Source organism: Arabidopsis lyrata (assembly GCF_000004255.2).
Source record: "Arabidopsis lyrata subsp. lyrata unplaced genomic scaffold ARALYscaffold_7, whole genome shotgun sequence".
NCBI classification, from domain to species: Eukaryota; Viridiplantae; Streptophyta; class Magnoliopsida; order Brassicales; family Brassicaceae; genus Arabidopsis; species Arabidopsis lyrata.
In genome coordinates this window covers 21642751-21662124 of record NW_003302549.1, presented here as the reverse complement: position 1 = coordinate 21662124, position 19374 = coordinate 21642751, and the positions used below count along the sequence as shown (strand labels likewise).

At 37.5% G+C, this 19374-nt stretch overlaps 2 protein-coding genes and 1 non-coding gene across 4 annotated transcripts; 2 read left to right on the top strand and 1 right to left on the bottom strand.

The window, feature by feature from the left end:
• The first annotated feature begins 13833 nt into the window (after positions 1-13833).
• LOC9306718 (probable serine/threonine-protein kinase At5g41260) lies at positions 13834-17575 on the top strand. Of its 2 annotated transcripts, none has more exons than XM_021018984.1 (10): positions 13834-14255; positions 14326-14546; positions 14916-15051; positions 15194-15327; positions 15406-15511; positions 15701-15786; positions 15952-16140; positions 16267-16419; positions 16599-16732; positions 16862-16973. In XM_021018984.1, exons 1-10 carry the CDS (start codon positions 14174-14176, stop codon positions 16872-16874), a joined length of 1254 nt encoding a protein of 417 aa, XP_020874643.1. In that variant the 5' UTR covers positions 13834-14173; the 3' UTR covers positions 16875-16973. The 2 variants fall into 2 exon arrangements, with proteins under 2 accessions (XP_020874643.1, XP_020874642.1); XM_021018983.1 differs by having other exon boundaries at positions 13836-14255; positions 16599-16712; positions 16862-17575.
• A 106-nt stretch (positions 17576-17681) lies between these two features.
• Positions 17682-17753, bottom strand: TRNAC-GCA. The gene has a single exon. It is a non-coding gene; the product is annotated as a tRNA-Cys (tRNA).
• A 70-nt stretch (positions 17754-17823) lies between these two features.
• LOC9306717 lies at positions 17824-18939 on the top strand. Its single transcript, XM_002870600.2, has 2 exons — positions 17824-18131; positions 18277-18939. Exons 1-2 carry the CDS (start codon positions 17917-17919, stop codon positions 18770-18772), a joined length of 711 nt encoding a protein of 236 aa, XP_002870646.1. The 5' UTR covers positions 17824-17916; the 3' UTR covers positions 18773-18939.
• The last annotated feature ends 435 nt before the right edge of the window (positions 18940-19374 follow it).

Here is a 19374-nt window from a genome sequence, read left to right as displayed (position 1 = left end):
TAGTAATATGTACGCAACAAAGGATGCTATATGTTGAGGTTTGCAAATAAATGTCTATTATGTATTATATTCTTAAGTTCTAACCTGTTTTTTTTGCTTTTGCTGCTGCCCTTTTCGAGGGGAAAGCCAATCTTGGCCTACCTATTTTCTTAGGTAGATTTTTATTTTGAGTCACTGCTTTCCTTTCTACACTTTTCCTAGTAACACTTACAGTAGGAGTAGTTAATTCTTCTCTTGATTCATCCGCTGAACTACTCAAGTCAATAACTTGTTGTGGAGAATTAAATATATGTTCAGTAGAAGGTTCCTGAACAGGAGCCGAGTAACCTTCTTCAACTTCATCTTCTGTGCTGCTAACAGAGTAGTCTTGTGTTCCATCAGATTCACTGTCATTCATTCCAATATAATTAATATGCTCCATACTTTCATCATCAGTGCTACAATCTGTTAAGGTTGGCAGTACTGGTTCTTTTCCTTTCCCTAGATAGTACAAAAACATATATAATTAAGTAATGTATTTAGATAGTAGATTGGTAAAACTCTGAAAACTAAGACAGTAACTTAAGAAATGTCTGTTACCTTTGTCTGAAGGAGAAAATGATGCATTAGCAAAGGCGTCTTGTAAATTTCTGATATGGCAGTTATTTTCTTGTGGAACAGGTGTACAGTCTGACGGTTTGCCTAAGCATGAAGTAGGAAGAGCAGGACCAAGTGGTTGTTGTGTATGTTTTGAAGATAATGATTGCTGCGGACTCCTTGGGGTCTTACTTGTTTCATCATTTCTGCAAGGAAGATTGGTAATATCTCTAAACACTCTGCTAAAGGCTGATTTTAGAGGGACAACACCATTTGTGTTAAAGACAGTAGCTTGAGTAATTTGGCTCTGCGGTGTTGGAGTCTGAATAACACGTGATCTTTTAGCTGGTTTAGGAGAAGAGTTCAAGTCTATAAGAGGATAGTATTGCTTAGAGCCAGTAGCTTGAGTAATTTGGTTCTGCGATGTTGGAGTTTGACCAAACTGGACTGTTTTAGCTGTTTTAGGTGAGAAATTCAAATCTATAAGAGGGTAGTTAGGCTTAGAGCTAGTAGTTTGAGTAATTTGGCTCTGCGATGTTGGAGTTTGAGTAACACGGGATCTTTTAGCTGGTGTAGGTGAAGAGTTCAAGTCTAAAAGAGGGTAGTCTGGCTTTTTTTTCATATTTGCAAACAAAAGAAAAACAGCGAGTTTAAGCAAAATGGTTCTTCTGATAAACAATGAACTTCATACTGAAATAGCCTTTTAAAAATTAAATGGCAGATACGCCATTGATCAAGTAATATTGATCTGTTGATAAAATATAGACAGTTACTATATTCTAGGCATTGAGATCAAGTTAGATGGTTCAATGATAATATTTAGAAAATCTGTCCAATATTATCGTTAGTGATTCATATACTAACTGATATGTTTATAATTACACAGATTAAGGAAATACAGCAAGCAATGAGGATCTTGATAGATGCTTATCTTGATTGATGCTTGTCTAAAGCTAACCAATACCTTTAATATCTAGGTATGTTTTCTAAACATTTTCTTAAACCAAATCATTTAATTTACTAAAGTAAACGAATTAACCTAAATAGTTACTGTTTGAGATTTAGTTAGAATTAAATTCATAATTAATTTATAACCTTTTTTCTTTTAACAGACCTATCTTAAACTTGTAGACATCAAAATACCAAAAAACCACATAAATTGTCAAACAGATTCAATACAGATAAAATATTAAATAGAAAGAAAGTTTGCAAACTCTTGTGCAGAGTTGCCGTAGTAGTTGATAATAAACAAAAAGAAAATTAAAAACATTAAGAGTTCAAAACATAAACTTAAAACATAACACCAAAACATTCAGAGTTCTTCAAAAGAGCTAGCCACCGTAGAACATGCACAGATATCCCTCACAATAATTAGTTCTCCTCAACCATCTCCATCATGACATCTTCCTCATCACTTGAAGTATCTTCGAAAGAGCGCCTAACAGAAATATAGTTGCATTTATGTTAACACTGAAAAATGAAAAACATAAAAGAAGTGTAAAATATAAACGATACTTACAGGTAGCTTGGTAAGTCTAGCTCATAGAAAATGGGATCAATGTAGAGACGTGAACAGCAAGATTCACTCATTAAGACATTTTTTCCTATAGTACAATAATAAACACAGTCAATATAACACTGCAAAAATAAGTTCAGCAATAGCAAAATCTCATTAAAACCTACCACAGTACGATGAGATCCTCCAGAAACGCAAGAATGCAACTATCTTATCATAGTTGTAATCTACAGAGCTAATTCTTCTGGACCAAGCGTTGATAAAGAACTCACACCACTTACCAATAGCAACGCATTTGATAGTCTCACCCCTAGATTTCATGTAGCCATCAAAGCATATTGTTTTTAACAGATATAACATGATAACAAAATTTTGAATCTTGTACAAAATTAGACAGAAATATAGTAAACTTACACATTGTTAGCAATCTTGAAACAGACATAGCGAGCTTCATAATCTGTCTCACCAGGACGACAAACAAAGGGAAACCTTCCAATGGTGGACACAGCAGAGATCACACCCATAGCATCTAAAAAAACAAAACACAAAATGGTTGGAAAGACATATAAATAGGTAACTATATAACTTGAACCTAGGCTCTTTTATTACCAGTCACATAGGTTCCATCATCTGGATGAGGGTTGCTGATAGAATCATGAGTCATAAAGTCAAAGAAATTGCTATAACCCCTAGATCTAACAGGCCACATTGTTGTTTGTCTGATACACCTAATCTGAAGTGGAAATGGTGCAAATCTGGCTTGGTATTCTGAGGGTACGACTGGTTGGAAGTCAGACATGTAATACCACAAACCTTCTTTGAGTCCAGGTTGAAAGTTAAAAATGTAGTTGTTTCTAGCAATTGTTGCATCGCAGAAATTACCCTATACAAACAAAAACAAAAAAGTCAAGAGATATTAAGTAAGAGAAGAAAGTAAGTGGATGATCTTCACTATGTTTTAAAACAGAAGATAAGAATTACAAACAAACCTTTTCATCTGCGAGAATCATGGTGGTTACATCACCATTCAATGGTGGATTGTGATGCCAGATACGCATTATCTTAACATAAACCCTCCACTCTGTAGAGTTAACACGAATTTGGGAAAAAAGATGCATATCAACCATGTTTTTTAACGATTCTGCTCTGCTTTGAGAAGGGAAGTAACAGTGTTTCTTTTTCAATTCTAAACGATAGGTCTACTTGGTTATATAGAGATATTGATGAAGAGGCATAATAAATTGTTAAAGAAAATAAGGGAAATCGAAACGTTATTAATTGTTTTATTAATATACTCTATATTTTTTAGATTATAGGGAATCATTGATAATGATTGAAAAGTTGTCAGTTACCAAAATGATTACTTTTGAAGATTGCATGTCAAATATGAAAGATTGAGTATACAGTATATATAGACACTATATATACATCTAAGAATTTTAATATCCTAAATATATCAAGTTATACGGAATCTTAGCACTTCACATATATGTAGATGTATCTATATTATGCTCTCTAATTAATTAGGTTTATAGATGAATTATAGGGTAAGCACGAAAGACTATATTTGCAAGGTTAATTAATATAGATTAAGACTATAATTTTAAGAAATGATAAATTGAAATAAAATAGCATCCAACGAAGACTAACAATAGAAAGAAATCACCAAACAAAATAGCAAGCAATAATAGAAATCAAAGTCTTAGAAATCTGAAAGCAATAAGAAAACAAAGCAGGTAATAAATCAAATCATAGCAACCATTCTTCACTTCTTTTCAACCTTGACCTTCACAACACCTTTAACACATTTCCCCTCCTTCTTCACCTCATGTGTACCCACTCCACCATTGGATACAACATTGTTAGTCTTAGGCTCAGATTTGTAAGCATCATCATTAATCACCACAGCAACCTTGGCAGCTATGTCCTTCACATTTGCCTCTTGATCCTTAGTAATAGAATCTTCATCACCAAAGTCAATAGGTTCAATGCACAACTTCTTAGAAGAAGAAGAATGATCAGAAGAACCGGGATTGTCAGCATAAACACGTTTTGATGATGGAGTGACAGAGTCAGAAGTCTCTTGACTCATCTCCAGCATTAGTGGCACCTGTAATAAAACAAACGATGAAATTAATACTATAACTTAGCTTGTTTTAAGATCCATGTACTAACAATTGTTCTATGCTAAATATGTTCTGACAAAACAATCACCTGATCACCAGATACAATAGATGCAGGATTGACCAACTCATGAGAATCCTCCAGCAATTGTTCCTCAAGCAGAAGGCCATCTTTCTGCAACACTTTAGATACCTTGTATATCTCCTTCCCATCCCAAATATTCTCTTTATCAATAGACACCAGGAAAAGAAATGTCCTTCCAAATAGATTTTTAACTGCATCTGGTATGTTCTCCGGATCATCAATCTGAAATTAAAAACTATTCAGGAATTTGTGTGTCTAGAACAATGTAAAAAAGATATTAACATATATAGTAGTGCATCAAACCTCATCAACGGAACCATTAAGCACAGATGTAGCAGACTCTCCAATGATTTCAGAGCAAACTGAATCAAACAGCAACAATTTAGCTTCACCAGTGTTGTCCATCACCTTAGCATAGAGCATAAACCTGTATAAAATGTAAACAATAATGTATATGTAGATATAATTTTCGTCTATAGACTAATAACATAGCTATTTCAGAATTTTTTACCTAGCCACGACATTAGTGACCACAGATTTGCAAGTGTCACACCAGAACCTTGGCTTTTTCCCTTTGTTATTCACACCATTCACTCCATGGTGGATATGTGTGACTTTCTTATTGCAAGCACGACAGCTAATGTAATACCAAGCCCAGTCGGTATCAATTGCATAGATTGTACACATCAACCTTGCCTTGCCAATCTAGAAAAAAAGTAGATTTTAATATGGATATTTATAGACATTAAAACGTTTTCTAATGATAGTAAACATAACTAATTACCTCGACAGAGTTGAGGAGATCCACAATGGTTTTCCTGGGATGATCTAAAGAAGTATCATCCTGATTGGCAACAACAATCTCAAACTTCGGGACTCTCTCACGGAAGATACACATTGCACCATCACTTGGGAGACTATATGTCAAAAACATGTATATATATGTTAGTTCCATAGTACAGAAGTAAGCACAATTGGATAAACTATTAAATCACATACAAAATGTACCTTTGAACAAACACAGCAATTTCAGGGATTGCTGGATTAACAAAAACTTGTGAAGCATCAAATGAGTTAGACATAGTCTTTACACCTGTAGATTACAAATAAGATTTATGAGGCATAACTTCTATATAAACGGTCCCAGTATATTGATATGGTTGCTAAGATTATGTTTTATGTACCTTTGAAGGATTTGATCTTCACAAACCTCAACAAACAGACAACAGGACGTCCACCAGCATCCTGGCTTCCTCTGTAAACAGTCTCAGCAAATGATCCCCACAAGGTAACACCGATCCTTTCATCACTTTTATGTTCAAAACAGAACATGTTCAGTAGGATAAGTAAAGATACTAACCAAAAAATTGAAAATTCTTACGTTTCATTTCTCATTTCAAACTCAATCTTGCTAGTTGGTTTGTTATTGGCTTCAAGAGTTAACAACTCTCCAATCATAACAATCTGGCCAATTACATCTATAAAATAAAAATAGAGATAAAAATATATCATGTTCTGTTTCTAAAGTGTAGATTGATTTATTTAATATCTTTAAATAAAAAAGATACTTACCAACCAATATGTATGGATTAAGATCTCCATTTTGAATTCTTTTGAAACTGGCTAGTGACAGGTAACTTGAGTCAGAGACAGGATCACATGGAAAGACATGAGTTCCATTTGTGAAAGTCATCTTATATAGATGAGAGGTTGGACGAAATTGGCCACTGGCATAATTGAGAGCAAAGATCTCAATGAACACCCAATGACCAACAGGTAAGCTTGAGACATATCTGCTCACCAGTTCCTTCTTCACAGTAGCATGAATCTTTTTGCCCTGTTATAGTTTATAGAAACAGTGGAGTCAGATAAAAATAGTAGCTTTAAAATGGTTTAATGCAAACTAATTAACAATTATTATGTAACAGATTTACCTCAATGTTAGATAACACCAACTCTAGAGTTTCACCAATGTTGGATGTGTACTGACGCCAGGAGTGAAGTACCTTCACTTGGACTCTCCACTGTGTGGTGTATGGCCTGACATCTTTGAGGTAAGCAAATGTTGCAGCAGCCATTATATGCTCGATTATGTTTAGAGAAAATAATATGATTAGAGGGGGTGAGTGCTGATGATGATGAGAGGTTTTGATATGGAACTATATATAGGGTGATAGAATAGGTTAAAGAAAACTTGATGACAAAGCATATTGGTATCGCAATCTCTTCCAAATCGGCATAAAATATATGCATTGTTAAGATTATGGAATATAGATTAATGGTTATCAATGAATTGGTTGAGGTTTCCGGAAATCTGTGGGAAGGAGAGGATAACTATAAGATTCTCTTAAATGATAAGAACTGAGCGTAGGCGGGAAAATAAATTCAATTAGTAGAGGGAAAATATATTTCGAAGTCATTTAAATTGATAGTAGCAGAAGCAAGATTTGTTAAAGATTGCATTGACGAAAATGGAGGAACAAAAGAGATGATAAGGTATGTGAGAAGTAATTTGTTTTGATTGTGTAAATATGAGTGGAATAAATTAGGTATGATTAGATTCCGGAGATATTTGATTAGCGAAATAGTTTAGGAATATGTGAAGTGCGGATTGGTAGATTAAATATGGAATTATAGAAGTAATTAGAGTGAATATTTCAATGTGGTTTTAAGACAACATTCCTTAAATCTCTTATCCTAGATCCGAATATGATTAAACCGGGTAAAACCCGGATCCAAAAGACTTTTTGCAAAAATCCCCTGTAAAAATGTATATGTAGATACTATTCTCCAGAACCCTAAACCCTAGGATCTCCGAGAATCAATGAGCGGGATCTTCCTTGATCAACAAGCCTATCCCTTTCCTTATTCGTTGAGAAGAATATTCACCAAATCTTCTCAACAGACTTTCGTCTTGATCACCACGCCAAGTCACCAAAGCTCCTTGACACGTCACATCAACCACTCTAGCTCCGCCACGTCAGCTTACGCGTCCATGTCAGCAACTCAGACGTTTGATGTAGATTTGATGCAGCTTCCTGTTGTCCAACAGCTCCCTGATATCCATCAGGTCGTTGTTGTCAGAATCTGCATCTTCATTCTTCTCAAGACTATAAGTTTCTCGTCATAATTTTTGCAATATAGCGATAAGAAAAATTAATAATAAAAAATATGATAAAAAATAATAACCAAAAAATATTATAAAAAATTTTCAAACTCGGAATTTATACTAAAAATATATCAATGATTAATTATTTACAACCCACAACTCTATATGAATTTTAAAATTTTTTTCCTCTAACACATGCTTTATTTTCAAACTTATATATTAAAATTATGTTAAAACTGGCCATTTTTTTGTTAATACGTATTGTACTTTTAAACATATAAATATATTGTACAAAAACTAAGGGGCTATACTTTTAAAACGCAAAATACAATGATATTTATGATATGTATGCCCATAAATATATATACTTTTAGTCTAGCTACATTTTTCGAAATTCACATAACTAATGTGCTACTTAAAATAAATATCTTATCAGGTATTCATATTAAAATTTATATAATTGTGGGTAATTCCAAAAATAATTAATTTGCTATTAGCAAATACTCCCTCTGTTTTTTAAAAGTTGTCGTTTTAACTGTATTTGGACAAATTAAGAAAAGGTATACAATGACTATATTAACCTCATAAAAATGATAAGTAATTATTTACTGTTATAATACATCATATTGGACTTATAACCGGGCCCAATAAGCCCATCAGGGTTATTCATTACGTACTCTAAAACCCTAGGTTTATATGCCTATATATATGTATCGTTATTCATGGAATGGAGTAAAACAACAATAAGTTTCACAACACGTTATCAGCACGAGTTTGCTCTTAACAACCCTAACCCTAAAAATCGCAAAACACTGTTCACGCCGACACTGTTCATCGATACTGTTCATCGACACTGTTCGCCGATACTGTTCACGCCGATACTGTTCATCGATACTGTTCACGCCGATACTGTTCATCGATACTGTTCATCGACACTGTTCATCGGTACTGTTCATCGACAGCGTGAGTTACCGAGGTCTTAAGCTCCCGGTTCAATCCGTTCAACTCCAATTGGTGAAAGGTAAAAACAAAACCTTAAAAGCTTAAAGATCAAAAACCTTGTATTACTTAAACCTAACACTCAAAATCGAAAACACTAAGCCATGGCCGAAATCTTAAAACCTAAATCAATTCGGTTCATCGGTTAAACCGATTATCAAACCGGTTCCAAAAATAATAACCGGATCTCAATCTGGGTAAACCGGTTCAAACTGGTTATTCTAAACCGGAAATCAATTCGGCCCAAACCGGAATCTAATATTCCGGTCCAACTTTAAACCATTAAACCGAACTTATGTTCCGTATCCTTAAAATTTACGATTCCCGAGAAAGTTTCCTAAAATAGAAACTTTCCTCAAATAGCAAATGACCCGGAATGAAAACTTTCCTCATTTAGAAAGTTTCCCAAATTAGAAACTTTCCTCATTTAGAAGGTTTCCTCAAATAGAAACTTTCCTCATTTAGAAAGTTTTCCTCAAATAGAAACTTTCCTCATTTAGAAGGTTTCTTAAAATAGAAACTTTCCTCATTTAGAAGGTTTCCTAAAATAGAAACTTTCCTCAAATAGCAAATGACTCGGAATGAAAACTTTCCTCATTTAGAAAGTTTCCCAAATTAGAAATTTTCCTCAAATATAAAGTTTCCTCAAATAGAAACTTGCCTAAACAAACCCCTAATGAAATCAATTTCATGTTTTTAGATGTCAAACATTCAGAAAGTCGAGTTCGAGGCCCTCAAGGTCTCCGGTGGAAACTATCTCGAATGGACCCTGGACACCCGGATTTTCCTCAATTCAAAGGGACTGGGTGAGTGTATCAAAGCGGATAACACCGCATCTGATAAAGACCGGTCCCAGGCGATATTTCATATCCGCCATCATTTGGCCGCGAGCCTCAAACAGTATCTCACTCTTGAGAACCACTCGAACTTTGGGTGGTCCTGAAAAAATGGTATGATCACCAGAAAACGGTGCTCTTGCCACAAGCCAAGTTTGACTGGAAGGAACTCCGGTTCCAAGATTACAAATCTGTGGATGACTACAACTCCGAACTCTTTCGGATAGTTTCAATCATGAAACTATGTGGTGAAGAGGTGTCTGATAATGATCTCCTCGAGAAAACATTATCCACCTTCCATACCCAAAACAGTATGCTTCAGCAGTAATATCGTGCAATGAGACATACATTGTACAAAGATTTGTTATCTTGTTTGCTCTTGGCCGAGAAAAACAACAAGTTATTAATGAGGAACAGTGCCCAGAGGCCCCCGGGATCGGCTCCAGTACCAGATTCCCGCAAAGAATCCTACAATGTCCAGCGAGACAGATCCTCAGATCGTGGCCATGGACATGGGAATGGACGTGGGAATGGACGTGGAAAGCGTGGACGCGGAAACGGACGTGGCAACCGACATAACATCAGTTATGGTTCCGGTAAGGGCCGTGGTATCTCTAAACCAAACCGCCCTGCCCACCCAACCAATCAGTCTGCCTGCACCAGATGCGGAATGTTCAATCACTGGACAAAGAACTGTCGTACTCCCAAGTTTCATTGTGATTTGTATCAGAAACATGGGAAAGCACCTGCTGAAGCTAACATGGCCCAGCAAGTTGATGCTGACGACACCACCACCGAGCCGACCGATCCCATGGACTACGAGATCTCAGATCTCCTCGATTGATTCTATCATCTGAACACATAGAAACCCAGGGTGAAGGGAACAAAGAATCCCTACTGATCACTAAGTTCACACTTGGCCATAAACAAGTCCTCGAGACTATACCCGCATTATCTACTGGCCTTTACTATGCTAAGGTCAGTATGATTGAGGCTAATAATGCTCTCAAAGCCTGATTCCAAGACTACACTATTTGGCACGACCGGCTTGGTCATCCCGGTACGACCATGATGCGTAAATTAATCCAAAATTCTCAAGGACACACCCTTCGAGAAAACCGAGTCTTCCCTCAGTACCTCATGTGCATAGCTTGTTCCCAAGGGAAGTTGATCACTCGGCCTTCACCAGTAAAAGTGTCCAAAGAGACATTACATTTTCTGGAAAGAATCCAAGGAGACATCTGTGGTCCCATTCACCCACCTTCTGGGACATTCCGGTACTTCATGGTACTAATAGATGCTTCGACCCATTGGTCGTATGTATGCCTGTTGTCTTCTCGGAACCAAGCTTTTGCTAGGTTGTTGGCTCAAATCATCAGATTACGAGCCCACTTTCCAGACTTCCCACTAAAGACTATACGTCTTGATAATGCTAGTGAATTCACTTCCCAAGCGTTTAATGATTACTGTATGGCCATGGGGGTGACCGTTGAACATCATGTGGCACATGTCCATACTCAGAATGGACTTGCTGAATCATTCATTAAACGAATCCAATGGATTGCTCGACCATTACTCATGAGGTCGAAACTCCCGGTCTCAGCTTGGGGACATGCAGTATTACATGCTGCTGAACTAATACGCATCCGACCATCTAGTGAGCATAGATATTCCCCATCCCAATTATTACAGGGTCATGAGCCAGACATCTCCCATCTCAAAACATTTGGGTGCTCAGTCTATGTACCCATTGCTCCACCACATAGAACCAAAATGGGACCTCAAAGGAGGATGGGAATATATGTTGGTTTTGATTCTCCCACCATCATCAAATATCTCGAGCCGACCACTGGAGACCTATTTAAGGCCAGATATGCGGATTGCCAATTTGATGAATCGGTATATCCAACATTGGGTGGAGAGAAACACAAGCTGGTCAAAGAGCTATCATGGAATCAAACATCCTTAAATTGGCAAGATCCTCGGACTCTAGAATGTGATTCGGAGATCCAAAAGATTATACACTATCAAAAGCTAGCTAATCAATTGCCAGATTCCTTTGCTGACCCGAACAAAGTAACCAAATCATACATACCAGCTTGTAATGCACCAGTACGAATCACTGTTCCAACGGGACAAGTTCAAGTTGCTACAGAGTCTGCATCACGAAATAAACGTGGCAGACCTCTAGGTTCCAAAGACAAGAATCCACGGAAATCAAAGAAAGGTGCAATAGTTGAAACCGGGATTCCCAATATAACAGACATAGCGCGCGCTGAGACTCACTCTAATGAACCACCAGAAGAGGTTCGGGACGCCGAATCTCTAGGTTCTGACGAGATCGATAACGATGAGATCTCTATCAATTACAACATGTCTGGAACCCAATGGAACAGAAAAGAAGTCGACTTAAATGCACTCTTTGCATACAAAGTAGCACTTGATATTGCGAACACGCAAGAGGATCTAGAACCCACGTCTATCACAGAGTGCACTCATAGAACAGACTGGCTAAAATGGAAAGAAGCCATAAACGTGGAGTTAAAGAGTCTCAAACTCAGGAATGTGTTTGGTCCGATCATCCGGACACCATTCAATGTCAAACCAGTGGGCCATAAATGGGTCTTTGTGCGTAAAAGAAACGAACTCGGTGAAGTCGTTCGTTATAAAGCACGGCTTGTAGCACAAGGATTCTCACAGAGACCCGGAATCGATTATGAGGAGACTTATTCTCCGGTGGTGGATGCAACTACTTTTCGATTCCTCATAAGTCTGGCCATAAGAGAAAATCTAGATTTGCGGTTAATGGATGTTGTCACCGCATATCTCTATGGGCCCCTCGACAATGAAATATACATGAGATTACCAGATGGCATAGAGCTTAAAGATAAGCATGCATCTTGAGATCAATACTGCATCAGGCTGAACAAATCCTTGTATGGACTGAAACAAAGTGGACGTATGTGGTATAACCGGTTAAGCGAATATCTCATCAGAGAAGGCTACAAAAACGATCCCATCAGTCCATGCATTTTCATCAAGAAATACTCAAACAAAGGATTTGTAATCATAGCAGTTTACGTGGATGATCTAAACATCCTCGGAACATCTGGTGAAATCTCCCAAACAGTCGACTGCTTGAAAGCAGAATTCGAAATGAAAGACCTAGGTAAAACTAAATTCTGTTTGGGTTTACAACTTGAGTACGTTAAAGGAGGAATCCTTGTGCATCAAGCGGCTTACATTGAAAAAGTACTCAATCGATTCAATATGGACCAGGCCCACCCATTGAACAGCCCAATGGTTGTCCGGAGCCTAGGATTGGACAGTGATCCATTTGGTCCCAAGAAGGACGATGAAGAAATTCTCGGTCCAGAAAAGCCATACCTCAGTGCTGTAGGAGCGTTAATGTACTTGGCTAGTCACACTAGACCAGACATTTGTTTTGCCGTGAACCTCCTAGCTCGCTTCAGCTCATGTCCAACTCAGAGGCACTGGAATGTTGGTTTTGCTGATGCAGGTTATCAATCAGATCCGCACAATGCCAAGTCTCAAACTGGTTATGTGTTCACGCATGGAGGAACAACTATCTCTTGGAGATCGATAAAGCAGATAATCACTACCACTTCATCAAACCATGCAGAACTTTTGGCCATTCACGAAGCCAGCAGAGAATGTGTTTGGCTACGATCCATGACTCAGCACATCAGATCAGATTGTGGTATGAAAGAAGATAAGGAGCCCACGGTTATGTTTGAAGACAACGCGGCTTGCATTGCTCAACTCAAGGAAGGTTATATCAAAGGAGATCGGACGAAGCACATCCTACCGAAATTCTTCTCAACCTCGGATTGGCAGAAGGATGGTACGATCAGCGTTCAACAGGTCCGATCATGCGATAACTCCGCCGACCTTTTCACCAAATCATTGCCCGCTTCAACACTCCGGAAGCTCATCCAACAAATAGGAATGCGTAGACTTAGAGATCTACGGTGATGCTCTAATCAAGGGGAGTAATGCGTGTTGTACTCTTTTTCCTTCACCATGGTTTTTCCCACTGGGTTTTCCTGGTAAGGTTTTAATGAGGCAACATTCCCCAGCGTATTATCGAGATCCCGATTGACCATCAGGTCCGGTTACTCCGTCTAAGGGGGAGTGTTATAATACATCATATTGGACTTATAACCGGGCCCAATAAGCCCATCAGGGTTATTCATTACGTACTCTAAAACCCTAGGTTTATATGCCTATATATATGTATCGTTATTCATGGAATGGAATAAAACAACAATAAGTTTCACAACATTTACAAATAATTTGTGTTCAATAAAATGAGGGTAATTTGGGTAGTTATTGGCATAAATTACATTATTACCTTAAAACGATAACTAATTTAAAACAAAAAAAGCTCTAAAACGACAACTATTCGAAAACGGAGAGAGTATGAGTTGTTTCTTTAGAAATTTTTGACACACTGTTGAGTTGACTTGGATACTCTGCTTTGCTGTTTTCATTTTGGATATTAAAAATCATACTTTTAATTTTTTTTAGGAACAAAAAAAAAAGAATTATCTGGCAAAGTTTTTTTTTTTTCTTCTTCTGCTTTAGTTTCCGAGAAAGTTGAAGCAGAGAAGCAGAGAAGCAGAAAGTTTCAGAATTCTCTTTTCTCTTTTAGCTCAAAGCTCACACACACGAACACTCGATTCCTCGTTTAACCTTTGTGTTTGTCAATTTTCGTTTCCTCTTTTGACGATTCATTTCTCGATTCGATCTCGATTTGTGTTTTGTTTAGTGTTTAAAGATCGATTCCAATCTTTTACTTCTGGAATACTGATGAAGTTTTTTTAAGGATTTGATCTGTTGAAGTTTCGATTAAGAAGATAGTTGTTTAGGGTTTATGGTTTGTAATTGAATTTTTTTTTATCTGGAATGGGTTGTGAGGTTTCAAAGCTATCTGCACTTTGTTGCGTTTCAGAATCTGGAAGATCGAATCCTGATGTTACAGGCTTAGGTGAGTAATAGCCATTGATGATTTTAGGGTTTTTGATGATTGAGATTCTTATGTTGTTGGGTTTATTCAGATGAAGAAGGGAGAGGTGAATCGAATGATTTGCCTCAGTTTCGTGAATTCTCTATAGAGACTATAAGGAACGCTACTTCAGGATTTGCAGCAGAGAATATAGTTTCAGAGCATGGTGAGAGAGCTCCTAATGTTGTTTATAAAGGGAAGCTTGAGAATCAAAGACGTATTGCTGTCAAAAGGTTTAACAGGAAATCTTGGCCTGATTCTCGTCAATTCTTGGTAACCCATTATTTCTCTTTTGGTTCCATAGTTAGAGCTAATTCTGTGCTTTCCATTTGGCCTGATACTCTAGCTTCTGTGTTGGTCTAGTGTGTTGGATAAGGGGTTATGCTCATTGCTACTGACTTTTTAGCTAGTAATAATGGGACATTGTAGTTTTTAGACTATATTCAAGTCTAAGTAGTGAAAAAGGTTTAACTAGTATGATTCTCCCTCCTATATATTTTCTTTTTTTTTTCTATATTTTTTTTCTTGTTCATAGGTTGTTATCTAGATGCGAGTAGATTATATTCGGGATTATTTTATTTTCTTTCATGCCTATTTGTGTTTGCCCAAAGCTAAACAATTGTTTTTAATCTGTGAGATTAGGAAGAAGCCAAAGCTGTTGGTCAATTACGGAATCATAGGATGGCAAATTTACTTGGATGTTGCTATGAAGGTGAAGAGAGACTACTTATTGCAGAGTTTATGCCTAATGAAACTTTGGCAAAACATCTTTTCCACTGTAAGTTCCTAACATAATGTTTCTTCATATATATTGATACTCGAGACAGTATTTTCTCCTATTTGGTTATGCTTCTAACAAGTAGTTCTTGAAAGTTTGAGTGGAGGCTTAACAAAAAAAAATGATTATTTATGTGTTTCAGGGGAGTCACAACCAATGAAGTGGGCGATGCGACTGAGAGTAGCTTTACATATTGCTCAGGCGCTAGAGTATTGTACCAGCAAAGGACGTGCACTTTACCATGACCTAAATGCTTATAGAGTTCTCTTTGATGATGTAAGTTTGATACAATTTTTGTTTACCTTTGGTTCCCGTCTAGTGCATATGAAAATAATTTATGTTTTTGTTTCTTAGGATGCAAATCCAAGACTTTCATGCTTTGGTTTGATGAAAAACAGTAGAGATGGAAAGAGTTACAGCACTAACCTGGCATTCACTCCTCCCGAGTATCTGAGGACCGGTATATTTTTGACAAAACACTGCAAATACCTCATTGAGTCTGACACTACCTAAATTGTTTCCTGGGATTCTCAAAATTTTCTGGCAGTTTATATTTTTCCAGCTGACTGCTAAGGTTTCAGGAAATCATGAATGCTTTATTTGGATTGTGGCTGCTTTTTTTTATCGGGTTTTGTGTTTATTTCTACAGGTCGCGTAACACCCGAAAGTGTGATATACAGCTTTGGAACTCTATTACTTGACCTTCTGAGTGGAAAGCACATACCTCCAAGCCATGTAAGGTTTCCAAATATCCTTTTGAATTGGTGATGTTTCTTAGTGTCTGTTACTGAATCTGACTAGGAAGGATTCTCCCTGAGCTTGAGAGAAGCATGTTATAACTTAGTATCCTTGAATAATAGTTTTTTGCTAATCCAGTACCTTGTATGGTGTGTATTCTAGGCGTTGGACCTCATACGGGACAGGAACATTCAGATGCTGATGGATTCAGGTTTGGAGGGTCAATTTTCAAGTGACGATGGGACTGAATTAATAAGGTTAGCTTCAAGATGCTTGCAATATGAACCCCGAGAGCGGCCTAACCCAAAATCTTTAGTCTCTGCAATGATTCCTCTTCAGAAAGATCTTGAGGTGCTTTTCACTATCATTAACTAGTTCCGAGTTGCTTATACTTAGCAAGCTTTTAGTATTAATTAGATTGCTTCTCATCAATTGTTAATCATGTAGATTGCTTCTCATCAATTGTTAATCATGTAGATTGCTTCTCATCAATTGTTGGGCATACCTAACAGTGCCACAACCACCGCTCTTTCACCACTTGGCGAAGCATGCCTAAGACCAGATCTAACTGCTATACATGAGATCATTGAAAAGCTTGGATACAAGGATGACGAGGGTGCAACCACAGAGGTTATTTTCGTAGTTTCAACCTAGCCATTCTACTATTGTGGTCTTCTAATGTTTGATTCTAATTTTGATATTTGTAATTCCTTGGCAATAGTGCATCTGTGGTATCTTTGACTCTGGCTATCTTGTTGATTATATTCACATCTAATACATTTTTGCCTGTTTCTTCGTTTTTGCGACAGCTTTCTTTCCAGATGTGGACCGACCAGATGCAGGACACATTGGTCTTCAAGAAAAAGGGGGATTCTGCATTCCGACATAAAGACATTGCAAAGGCCATCGAATGCTTTTCTCAGGTTAAACCTTTTATGCTGTAGTAAGTTTTAGTTCCTGACAACAATCTATAGTTGAGTGCTGGTGGTTTTCACGTAAAGGGTAGTGATCAAGATTTTCAATTAGCCTCTCATATTCACTTTATGCTTCTGACCGAAAGATTTGTTTGCAGTTCATCGAGGTAGGTACAATGGTTTCCCCAACTGTTTATGCAAGACGTAGTCTATGTTACCTAATGAATGAGATGCCTAAAGAAGCACTATATGATGCAATGCAAGCCCAAGTCATATCTCCTGCGTGGCATATCGCATCCTATCTCCAAGCTGTAGCTTTGTCAGCTCTAGGACAAGAGAACGAAGCACACGCTGCTCTAAAAGACGGTGCAATGCTTGAAAGCAAAAGAAACACTTTGTGATTATAAGTAAAACGAAGAGGAGAAACTGGAGTAGGAGATAAACATAATCCTTTACGCTAACCCATACACCCGAAGAACCACTGTCTCAACCTTGTATGTATGAAATGCCTGCAGATTTAAGATCAAAGCATTACAAATCTACATCAATTGTTCCTTTCCAAAGCCTTGATCATCACATCACTGGTTAGTCTGGTTTTTATTTCAGTTTAGTGCCCGTTTTGCAAGATCCTCGTTTCAAGCCACTGCGATTCTTCGATTACAGCGAGTGGACTGTGTTTATTCTGTTGTTGTTGTTGTTGTTGTTGTTTTGGTTGAATGGTACAGACGTGTTTGGTATCATAGAGAAGAAAAGAAGTGTCCATGGAGATATATGAGATAACAAAACTTCAAAATGTGTGATTGTGTATTATTTGCTTTAATGTAATTCAAATGTTTTGTATAGAAGGAAGTAGAAACCTCTATGTTATTCCATTCCCCTCCTTTTTTTTTTTATTGGATCTTGCAAATGTTGAAACGCTTAAAGATGTTAAATTTTAAGAGAAACATATAAATCATTCAACAAAAAAAAGATAAAAAAAGGGCTCAACCGGGTTCGAACCGGTGACCTCTCGATCTGCAGTCGAATGCTCTACCACTGAGCTATGGGCCCAATTGACAATTCTTTAATATTTATATTATATATATAATAATATAAAACCTGATTGGTTATTGTGTCTCTCCGTCACCGACTTCTTAAAAAATAATCACACTGCTCTTCCTATCTCCGCCGCCGCAACGTTGAATCTTCCCGGTCAGAAGATTTCCTCAAAGAGATGGGGAAACGAGGGCCTAAGAAGCTTACAAACACTCAAGGAGGACCTAATCTCAAGTCTGTACTAAGACATGAGCACTTGAAGAATCTCGCTCTATGGTCTTCCACCGGAGATACTCCGATACCGTCTCTTGCTTCATTATTCGGTCGACGTCTCGCTGCCGACACTGAAACCACGGGAATCGCTACTGATCCCGATCACGTCTCTTGTCAGAGGTATTTTGCCTCTTCCTACACTTATTTTTAGGGTTTCTGATTATGATTGGGATTTTGAATCTTGCTCTGTGTTTTCATTCCTAATGTTGTTAGGGTTTATCTTAAATAAATAGGATTATGTAATGAGTCAAAGTTTAATCTGTAGGTGTGAGACAATTCTTAAGCCTGGATTCAATTGCAATGTTAGAATCGAGAAGGTTTCTGCTAATAAGAAGAAACGCAACAGGTGCAAGAATTCTAACATCTGTTTGCCTCAGAACAATGTAGTTTACCATTGTAATTTCTGTTCTCACCGGAACTTGAAGAGAGGTACTGCGAAAGGTCAGATGAAAGAGATTTACCCGTTCAAGCCGAAGACTGCTCGTTCTTTGCGTCCTAAGATCAAGAAAGAGATGACGGTGCCTCAAGAAATCCAAAGTAGCATGCTTTCTTCACCGGAGAGAAGTGTGAAAGATCAGGTGGAGGAGAATAGTGTTGGGGATACACCAAAGCCAATGATGCTTACTTTGGAGAGGCATAGGAGAATACGGAAACCCAAAAGTAAGAAACCGATCGATCCCGGAAGCAGTGTTCCTGAGAAAACAGTTGGTGGATCAAATAAGAGGAAGAGAAAATCATGGACAAGTATGAAGATACCTTAAAGATACCTTTTCTCTTGTAATCTCAAGTAGTTTTGGGTGAAAAGCAGAGTACATATATCTCTTTGTTGAAGTTTTAGTACAATGATGCTTCTTGATATTCTTGTTCCTTTTTAACTTTTGAGATGTTTTGATGATCTCTGAGAAATGAAAAGTCATAGTTTCCAACTGATCTTCCATGGTTAACTAATGCAATATCACGAGTTGCTACTGGTGTAGCTTTGAATAACAGTCCATGACATTATCCTATATAAACAAACTGTAACGCTTGGATTGAGATGGCAACACAAAAGAGATCATCAAAAACTGCCGTCGAGAAGCAATCGTTTACTACTTCGGTTGTATGGTTTGGTACTCTGATAAGTTCAGTTGCAACACAACTTACAACACAAATGTCAAACCATGCTCTCTACCAATCATCCATTGTTAACTATTACAATCCCCGTAACTGGTCTAGCTTCAGACACTCTATGGATGTAACCCGATTCAACGGCTCGTATGAAGGCAACAGAGGAAAAGGTTAAGAAGCCAACATTGTGTCCGAGGATACTCAGCCACGAGGATGAGCTTGCTTTGTTTCAAGGAACTCTTGACTTCACTCCACA

Bases quoted from the DNA above. Each gene is read 5' to 3' on its own strand.
- LOC9306717 (XM_002870600.2), top strand. From the start codon at position 17,917: ATGGGGAAACGAGGGCCTAAGAAGCTTACAAACACTCAAGGAGGACCT. The intron at 18,132-18,276 runs GTATTTTGCCTC...TTTAATCTGTAG, and splicing joins GATCACGTCTCTTGTCAGAG to GTGTGAGACAATTCTTAAGC.
- LOC9306718 (XM_021018983.1), top strand. From the start codon at position 14,174: ATGGGTTGTGAGGTTTCAAAGCTATCTGCACTTTGTTGCGTTTCAGAA. The intron at 14,547-14,915 runs GTAACCCATTAT...CTGTGAGATTAG, and splicing joins CTGATTCTCGTCAATTCTTG to GAAGAAGCCAAAGCTGTTGG. The intron at 15,052-15,193 runs GTAAGTTCCTAA...TATGTGTTTCAG, and splicing joins GGCAAAACATCTTTTCCACT to GGGAGTCACAACCAATGAAG.